The sequence below is a fragment of the Buceros rhinoceros genome, unplaced genomic scaffold, assembly GCF_000710305.1.
Source record: "Buceros rhinoceros silvestris isolate BGI_N320 unplaced genomic scaffold, ASM71030v1 scaffold386, whole genome shotgun sequence".
Classification (NCBI taxonomy): Eukaryota; Metazoa; Chordata; class Aves; order Bucerotiformes; family Bucerotidae; genus Buceros; species Buceros rhinoceros.
The window spans coordinates 18,421-27,190 of record NW_010416672.1 but is presented as its reverse complement, the minus strand read 5'-3'; the positions used below and the strand labels follow the sequence as shown (position 1 = coordinate 27,190).

General features: G+C 35.0%; 1 protein-coding gene across 1 annotated transcript in view; it reads left to right on the top strand.

Moving 5' to 3' along the window:
• The window catches only part of CHD1 (chromodomain helicase DNA binding protein 1), a 37,956-nt gene that overhangs the window by 13,003 nt on the left and 16,183 nt on the right, over positions 1-8,770 (top strand). Inside the window, exons 2-6 of the mRNA XM_010137866.1 lie at positions 2,658-2,862; positions 3,812-3,916; positions 5,180-5,247; positions 7,341-7,490; positions 7,790-8,061. Coding sequence (XP_010136168.1) covers positions 2,658-2,862; positions 3,812-3,916; positions 5,180-5,247; positions 7,341-7,490; positions 7,790-8,061 — 800 coding nt within the window. The remainder of the gene's footprint in view (positions 1-2,657; positions 2,863-3,811; positions 3,917-5,179; positions 5,248-7,340; positions 7,491-7,789; positions 8,062-8,770) is intronic.

The following is an 8,770-nucleotide window of genomic DNA, read 5'->3' as shown; positions in this document are numbered from 1 at the left end:
TCCCTATCCCCTTCTACTTGCACCTGCAGGTTTGTTTTATCTTATATTTATTAGTGACATGGTTGAATAGTGACTTCAACATTTTTACTCTTGTCAAGTGTTACTGTTAGTTGATATGCAGTTGGATTGTATTAGTCTGTTCTTGTCCAGGTCAGGCTAATTAATTTATTGTCAGAAGCAGGATCTCATTTTGCTTTTCCTGCTCATAAGCCTGATGGAAGTTCATTCCCAGTTTTCCAGCTTTGTTGAGAGCTAGTTGGCAAGATAAGGAGTCTGTGTGTTTTAGCTAAATCTTGAATATTGTATAATCCACATCTCTTTGACAGGTTGGTATTGACAGAGACCATACATGATAGCTAGCTGATCTCTTCATCAAGAAAAAGATTTGAAATTAGTTGGGTTTTTTTGCATATAGCTCCAGGGAAAATGGCATTGTCTACTGGACTTTTTTCTTCCTATCTCAGTCCCTTTGTTTTTGAACTTGTTGCTTAATTCCTATTTTGAAGAACATCAAACTACTTAAAATTTCCTAGTAATTGTGAATCTAACTGATGTGATTTTTGCTTACTTAGGTAAGTAAACCAGAATTTTTTTCTTTTTTTTTTTTTCTTTTTTTTTTCCTTTGGTCTCTCCACCATTGTTTCCTGTAGGTTTTTCTCATAGTGTTGGCAAGTTGTTTGACCAGGATGGCTTATTCCAGTGTCAGTTTCCCCATGCCTGCTACCTTAGAAAAGAGGTACCTTGTTTTGGTTGCCTCTGGCTCTATGTGCAACCAAACCCACGGTTAGCACTGTATTAGTGAGTATGAAAAGTTAACTTAATTAGCGTCCTTATGACTTAGTGTGTTGCATCTTTTTTTAGATTTGGTAATCGACATTATTGCCCTCTTTGAGCAAGCCTTGTCCTGCATGGAATATTTGATTCCCTTCCCCTCCTCCAGGGATATGTAGGATTTACACGTTTTTGGTGGCTTTTTGTCACTGGGACTTGTCTGGCTGGTATTTACTTGCGTCTCAAGGTTTCTCATGCTGAATTTTCTTCTATTTCTCTTCCTTTATAGTTAGTGCTGACTTCCACAGTCCCCCTGACATTTACTTACGGCACTTTGCTATGCTGAGAAATGGTGTTGTTTTATAATGGTCTGATTTGCCCAGTATTAAAGGTAAGGTAACATTTGTGTACAAGAACAGTATTACGATTAAAGTATCTTTGGAAGATTGTCATAAAGTGCCATTAATTTTGGTAAATAGTTTAAACTCCAGTCATATTCTGTAGCAGGTGCCCTGCTTTATTTGGCAAGTGAAATTAGTATTGCAGTATCATGCCTGAAGTAAGCCTTTGATGACAGAAATCGGAAGTTTGGGAGCAGTTGCGCTTCCCTTCCTCTGGGCAGGTGCGAGGAAACCCAGCAGCAGTGTGTTTCTCCATGTCTCCCCCTTCAGAATAAGGAAGCTTCACCTTGCTTTGTTTCTCTTTCTTTCAAAGTTGACAGTTGCAGATGGCTGATTGAGGTGCAGTCTAGAGGATCTGTTTATGAATAGCTTCATGTCTTCTTTACTGGTAGTTGGTGTTAACGAAAACAGAAAGAGACGTGATTTTGCTTTGTTTTATGGTTTTGAAATGTTGACAATTAAATATGTTCTAAGGCAGAGGATGATCACCTGCCCTCTTCAACCCTACTTTCAGATGACTGTCTTCCAGATGAATTGTGCTGGCAGAGATAGGCTAGATATTGACACCAGCTTTTCATTTTATAATTTTCAATTCTGGCATAATGCTTACTCTTTTTTTAAGTGATTGCAGTCAACGTGTACATAATTTTAAATTATTTTACTCTGTGATGGTGTGATTTCAATGTGTTTTCTCATTATATCTTTGAAATATAGCAGTATTAATCTAATGAGGAATCTTATTGAACTTTTAATTCTACTACTCCATGAGGTTGTAGAAAACTAAATGTTTTGAAGTTTTTGAATGGTCATAAAATAAATACTTACCTTTAGTTACTGTACTTTCTAAGTATGTTTAATCTGATGTAGAACGAATATACAGGTGGAATAATCTGGCAGCTCACATATATGTAAAGTAAAGCACCTTGGCACAAGTTATGTCATCAGTGAAAAATTAAGAGTTGTTTGTATGGGGAATATTGCTGCTGTTATGTTAACAGAAAAAATGTGGTTTATATAGTTTTTTTTTAAGGAGTACTGCTGATTTCTCAAGATTGAAAACAATCTTTTATATTTTAGTTGGACAGGTCTTTGTGGAGTAGACTTTTAAGAGGTGTGTATATATGGAGTTTGAAACTAAATAAAGATTTTGGAGGGGGTTGGGTGGAAAGTTTTTGTGTTGGTATAAAAATATTTCTACTACTTCTGTTTCCCATGCTTGACTCCTTCATATTAATTTGAATGTTCTTGCTTTATCTTGCATTTTTTTAGGCTTCACAAAGCGCATCTTATTACACTCTGAATTCTTATTTCTTGCTTAGTTTTAACTTTATTCATCTCAATTTATTTGATCAACTGCATCCCCTTGCGTGCTACGCGTTTGTCTGGTATAACAACGATTTATAGATGAAGCTGAGGCAACGTTTTTTTTCTTTTAATCCTGTTAGTTTGACAGTTGTGTAATATCCTACTAACTTTTCATTGCAGCCAATCAGATGATGATTCCGGGTCAGGATCAGGTTCTGGATCAGGTTCAAGCTCTGGAAGCAGTAGTGATGGAAGCAGCAGCCGGTCAGGCAGCAGTGATTCTGACTCTGGTTCAGAGTCAGGCACTCAGTCAGAATCAGAGTCTGACACATCTAGAGAGAAGAAACAAGTTCAAGCTAAACTGCCGAAAGTTGATGGATCTGAGGTAAACAAAACATGTAAATGAACTTTTTGTGGGGGGAAAAATTAAAAAAACCTTTCTATGGAGTTAGTTTCAAGAGCAGTTTTCATTTAAAGAAAAAATGAGGTAATGAAGTGTTCTTAATTAGACTTTAACTTGTTTGGGTTAGTGAATGCATGTGCTTTGCTATCGTAAGCATTGTGCTCAGTTTCTCATGGATAAGTACTTAAACTGACTCGTTCAAAATTAACATTGTAAGGATTTTGAGTTAGATGCTTATGTAATTTTCATCGTGCAAAAGTACACACTCACTTATGGAAGAAAAAGGCATACATAATGTTTTGATTTCTGAAATTCTATTTTTTACAATGTTCCCCTAATACTTAGTTTCCTTGTATCAATAAATGATTGTATAAAAATTCCAAGCTGGTTTTCTTTATCGATAAGTCAGATAAATTCAGCGAAAAGTGGTGTTTAGAAATCTTTTCAATCCAGTGGAACAAAATTACCCGAATTCTCCTGTGTTATCTGGACTTAATTGGGGGGGTGGATCGTAGTTAGAAATGTTATGTATGTAATATATATATAATAGTTACCACAAAATTCAAAGACTGTTATATTTTTATGTACCTCAGTATTACTGTATGACACAAAACCACATCAACTAAGTGGTCTGAAAGGATTTATCTGGGTCAGTTTAACAATTTGCTTTATAAATACAAATACCTGCACAACTGTGATTGAATGTGCTGTAGAAGTTGTTCTGGCAATTATTATATAACATTATGTTCTGCAGAAATCTTACTGCTGTAAAAACCTATCTGATATTATAAGTGCATGCAGTATTTTGTAGTGAAATTTTTTAATTTATAAAATTAAAATCTGTCTTGATGCTTCTCAGGAAAAGTAAATATGTGGTAAACTGGAGACTCAGTATCTGTTAACTGACTCTTGCATATCTATTCCTGTTCAGTTTTGGAAGTCTAGCCCAAGTATACTTGCTGTGCAAAGGTCAGCAGTGCTCAAGAAGCAACAGCAACAACAAAAGGCAGCCTCATCAGACAGTGGTTCAGAAGAGGTGAATAACATAATTCAGATTTCTAAAACGTAAACATGTGTGTCTCATATATTAGAATTAAATAATGTAGAGCCAAGTTATGTTCTCTTAGTGTGAGCAGAAGTCTGGTTTTAGCTTGTAAAAGTAACATTCAAATAACTTACGTTTTTGGGTGGGAAAAGTAAAAATATCTCTAACTCCAAGGGAGTTGTGCCAAAATTATAGCAGGCTCTATTATGTAGTACCTACAAATAGGTGGATATTCTGTAACATATGAAGAAACATTTTTCAAGCCACACAGTACTGACTTGTATTGTATTTTTTTGCTTCTTGAATTTTGTAAAGACAGTTAAAACTCTTTAAAGATTTTTTTCAACTTGTTTCTATAGCTGCTATGCTTTTCAAAATTCATATGGAATAGAAAACTACGTTTTTGCAAATTTTTTTTAACATTTACAACAAAAGATTTACTACATTTTAAGAATGACGTCTGTATTCTAGGTATTTCAAAACCTAAATTATAGGCTAAACAGATGTTGATTTTGTGCAGTAGGAACATATTTTAAGGACATTATGACTATGAACTGAAATTTATTTATACAGCAGACTATTTTTCCTTCATTACAAAGACGATGTAATGTAGTAACACGCATTTGGTTGAATTTCTGGTTTTGTCTGGTATAGCAGCTCATCATTAAAACTTAAACACAGAACTTAATCATCCATCATTTCAACATTAACTTGCGGCTGCTGTTAAGTACTCTGCTCATGAAAGATGTTTTTCAGGATAAAACTTAACCTAAATCTGAACTTAATCCCCATGAGACTAGTTTTAGGAAAATCTTATTTTAAGAGGGTACTTGTCTTTGAACATGGAAAAAGAAGAAATGCTATTCTCAAAGTTGTCTTAAACTGGTGTTTAAATGTGAAATATGAAAGGTGGGAAAGCTCGTGAGGGTAGGAGATTTTATTAGGATTTCAAAAGAACCATCATCTTGTTTTTATGTAGGCACAATGGTTATTTTTTGAAGACGGGGTTTTTTTTGTGGTGTTCTCTAGAGCTGTGCTGGTACAATGTGTTCATAGATGGGTAAATACAGAAACAATAGCAGTCTTTATCTCATTCTGCATTAACAGCTACACTGCAGGGGATGAAGAGGGTAAAACATGAATAGTATGCCTCAATTTGGAAGTGCTATCTGATATATATTTTTACTCTTAGAAATAATGCATTCTTTTTGTGATAATTAATTGATTGGGGTTTTTTTTCCTCTTCACCTGCAGGACTCATCAAGTAGTGAAGATTCTGCTGATGACTCTTCCAGTGAAAGCAAGAAGAAAAAGCAGAGAGAGTAAGATTTCTTCATAAATAATACCACATTATTTTTTTTTTGTCATAGTGACATATGCTCCTAATACTTCGTTTTTCCATGCTTGAAATGCTTTAGTTGCCTTTTGAATTCATGTTGACCTTTCATTTCCAATTTTGATAAACATTTTGAGATATTTAAAAGAAACTCTCAAAGGAACATCTATATCATACTGATTCCTGGGCAACAGAGTCTGTGGTATTGTTCAGAGACATTCATCAGTGCTTTTACTTTTAAAGTACTTTGTTGCTGTTTATTTTTGTGTTGAAGGTCCTGCATTAAAATTCTTGCAGAAATGGAAAACTAGTTTGTCACAATAAAGTTAGAATCCCTTCGTTAATGGGAAATTATTCTTGTGTGTTTGGGTTTTTTTTTCCTCAGACATGTTTAAAAGTTATTATAGTTCTGATAGAAATTAACTGTTGATTAGAAAAGACTTCTAACTGAAAGTAAGTTCGTTCTAAGTCGTAGATCAAGGTGTTTGAAAAGGGTTCTATTGATTACATTGTTATTGTGACAGTGAGAGGCACTGACACTTTTTTTTTATGAATTATGTGTATAAATTGAACTGTTCTATCATTCCTCTTCTCCCAGTTCATGAATAACTTTACCGTTCAGGGTTGCCAGTATAGCATCTTTAAAAAATGATAATTGGAAAAAAAAGTTGCCAAAAAAAAAAAATTCTAACTATGCAAAATGCTGCTTTCCTAGCACTGAGCTGTTAATCACAGTCTTTTGATAATTAAGGATTTCATTGCATCCAATAGCATACTCCATTACAGGAAAGATATTTAACTTTAGGAACTTCCAACCAGATCACTTCATGGATTCACTGCTTTTTATCTTGTGGCTGTTCTCAACAGTGTGTCTGCAGTTAGATTTGTCAGACTGCATCTGACATGCAGATCGAAGATTTCTCAATATATAACTTGGTATCTGGTTTTTATATTTCCAAATAAATACAGGTCATGAATTTCTTACTGTTTTTTAATTTATTGTTTGCAGAAAAAGTGTTTTAGTAAGACATTCTGAACTATTGCCATGTGTCATCCATACAGTAGACACATGTATTTGTATCTACTGGAACAATGGGAATGCAGTTTCCTCCAGGACCCAATGTACTGGAAGACAGGAAGGAGAGAAAAAGAGAAGGATCAAAGCTAGGCCTCTAGCTTTGATCAAATTGATCTTCAATCAAATTCCAAGACTTCTTGGTTGGAAATTTAAGGAAGAGATTTCTTAGTCATATTGCAACTTTGATGAACATTACTACTGCTCTAGCACCTTAGTCAAATAAACCTAATCCTAATGTTAGTATGAAGATTTAGCAACATTTGAATAGTGTACAACAGACTTTTTTTCTTCCTTCTTTTTTCGTGACAATATTAGGGTAAAATTTGCCTGGGTTTGAAGCAAATACTGTTCATCTGTCGGTACATCTTTCCTGCTACAGAGTAGGTCTCAGTTAAGCAGAAGGAAGTAGATTCTGGTGCTCAGTTGCAAGTGCCTTACTTATGGTGTATTGCCTGGTTGCAAAGCGCTTATGTGGGAGATCAATGTGAGCCAGTGTAGCTGGGTAGCTGCATTTCAAGTTCTTCTAGGTGTTTCTCAAATCTACCTCTATTTTTTTCATTCCTGTGCCAAAGTTGATTCTTCACATGGGCCACAGGGAGTGCAAGCATTAGACAATAGAAGAATCTTCAGAATATAACATAACAGGGCTTTATGATTTGAGCGTGTGTAGGTTCTGTTAAATATGTATCCTTCCAGTTAGACTTGTTAGGTGCTTTAGTTTTTTAATATCACGTAATTTCTTCATGCTGAAATGTATGTAGAAATACAGATTTTTTTTTTGCTGTGGTTTTGATTTTAAATCTACCTCTTCCCTTTGAAGCCATTGGGCATTTTTAATTATCTGTTATTCGTTGATGGCAATTTTCTGTCTCATCAGCTAAAATAACTGTTCTGAGTTTTTCATTTCTGTGAAGAAGATTGAAGTTGAAGCACGTAGCCTGTGAATGAATACGTGATTTAAAAAAATCCACAATGTAAGTTACTTTTTTGTCTTTCAACAGTGAAGATTGGCAAATGTCAGGATCAGGGTCAGTATCAGGTACTGCTTCTGATTCTGAATCAGAGGAAGATAGGGAGAAAAGCAGCTATGAAGAGAGTGAATCTGACTATGAGCCGAAAAACAAGGTCAAAAGCCGGAAACCTCCAAGTAGGTAAGAAGTCATGCATTTTGAGTTCTCTGATATTATTTCTAATTAGCAATTGAGTATTTACTACTGTTATACATGGAAATTAAAACATTAATGCTTATTAAAAAAATAAATATTTTTTAAAAAACTACATAAGATATTAATATATTAACGCTTTCTAATGAATACTTTTTCCCTTCTGCTGTAACTGGAAATGGAGTAACTGAGCATTCATGAAATATGTTTATTCAGAAAGCAATGCAGAAGACTTATAGTTGTCCCTGTTGAAACATCATTGTTGTGTCATACCTTATTTCTTCAAGAATTAAGCCAAAAAGTGGGAAGAGGGGTGCAGGACCAAAAAAGAAGCAACTTGATTCATCAGAGGATGAGGAAGAAGAGGAGGAAGAGGATTATGATAAGAGAGGATCTCGTCGCCAGGCAACGGTCAACATTAGTTATAAAGAAGCTGAAGAAACCAAGACAGATTCTGATGATTTGCTGGAAGTTTGTGGTGAAGATGTCCCACAAACTGAAGAAGATGAATTTGAAACTATAGAGAAGTTTATGGATAGTCGAGTTGGCCGAAAAGGAGGTAATTTTTTTTTTTTCATTTTTTGTCAATGTTCTTAAGATTCTAAAGTGTGTTGTGGTGCAACTTCAGCAAATGTTCTCAGCTGTAGATCACCTGTGCGGTTTATAAACAGCAAGAATTTTAAAGTTACCAAGAAGTCATCTTGTTTTGTCTTTTGTATTCATAAGAGCGTTCCCTTTTAAAGTCCCTGCTAAGTGTTGGAAAGTAAAACATAGAACTGAATACCTAATTTTTATTTTCTACTTAAGTTGAAGATAGCTCCATATTGCAAAAATTCATACCATATGATTACATGACTGTTTGTACAGTTTAGTGATGCTTGATCAGTATAAATTATATACAGTGGAGCAGAGAAGGTGGATGAGATAAGAGAGCTGACTAGTAACCTGAACCCTGAAAGATAGTATTGGCAAGGCTGAACCCCTGAGGTTCAACCACTGATTTCAGTTATTACTGTACAAATTGTCTCAATACAGCGCAGGGTGTGCAATGTCTACAAAACACACCTGAAATTTCAGGGGTGTATTTGCATGTGAACTCTCAAAAGTATTTTGTGAATAGTGATAGACATGTCATATTTTCAGCAATAATAGGATGCAGTGTCTAGCAGTTATGCTTATGTGTTTGAGTCTGCAAGTTAGGATACTAATTATAAAAACAAACACAGAAACACCCCTCTCCCCCCCCCCCCCCCCACACCCCCACCTCT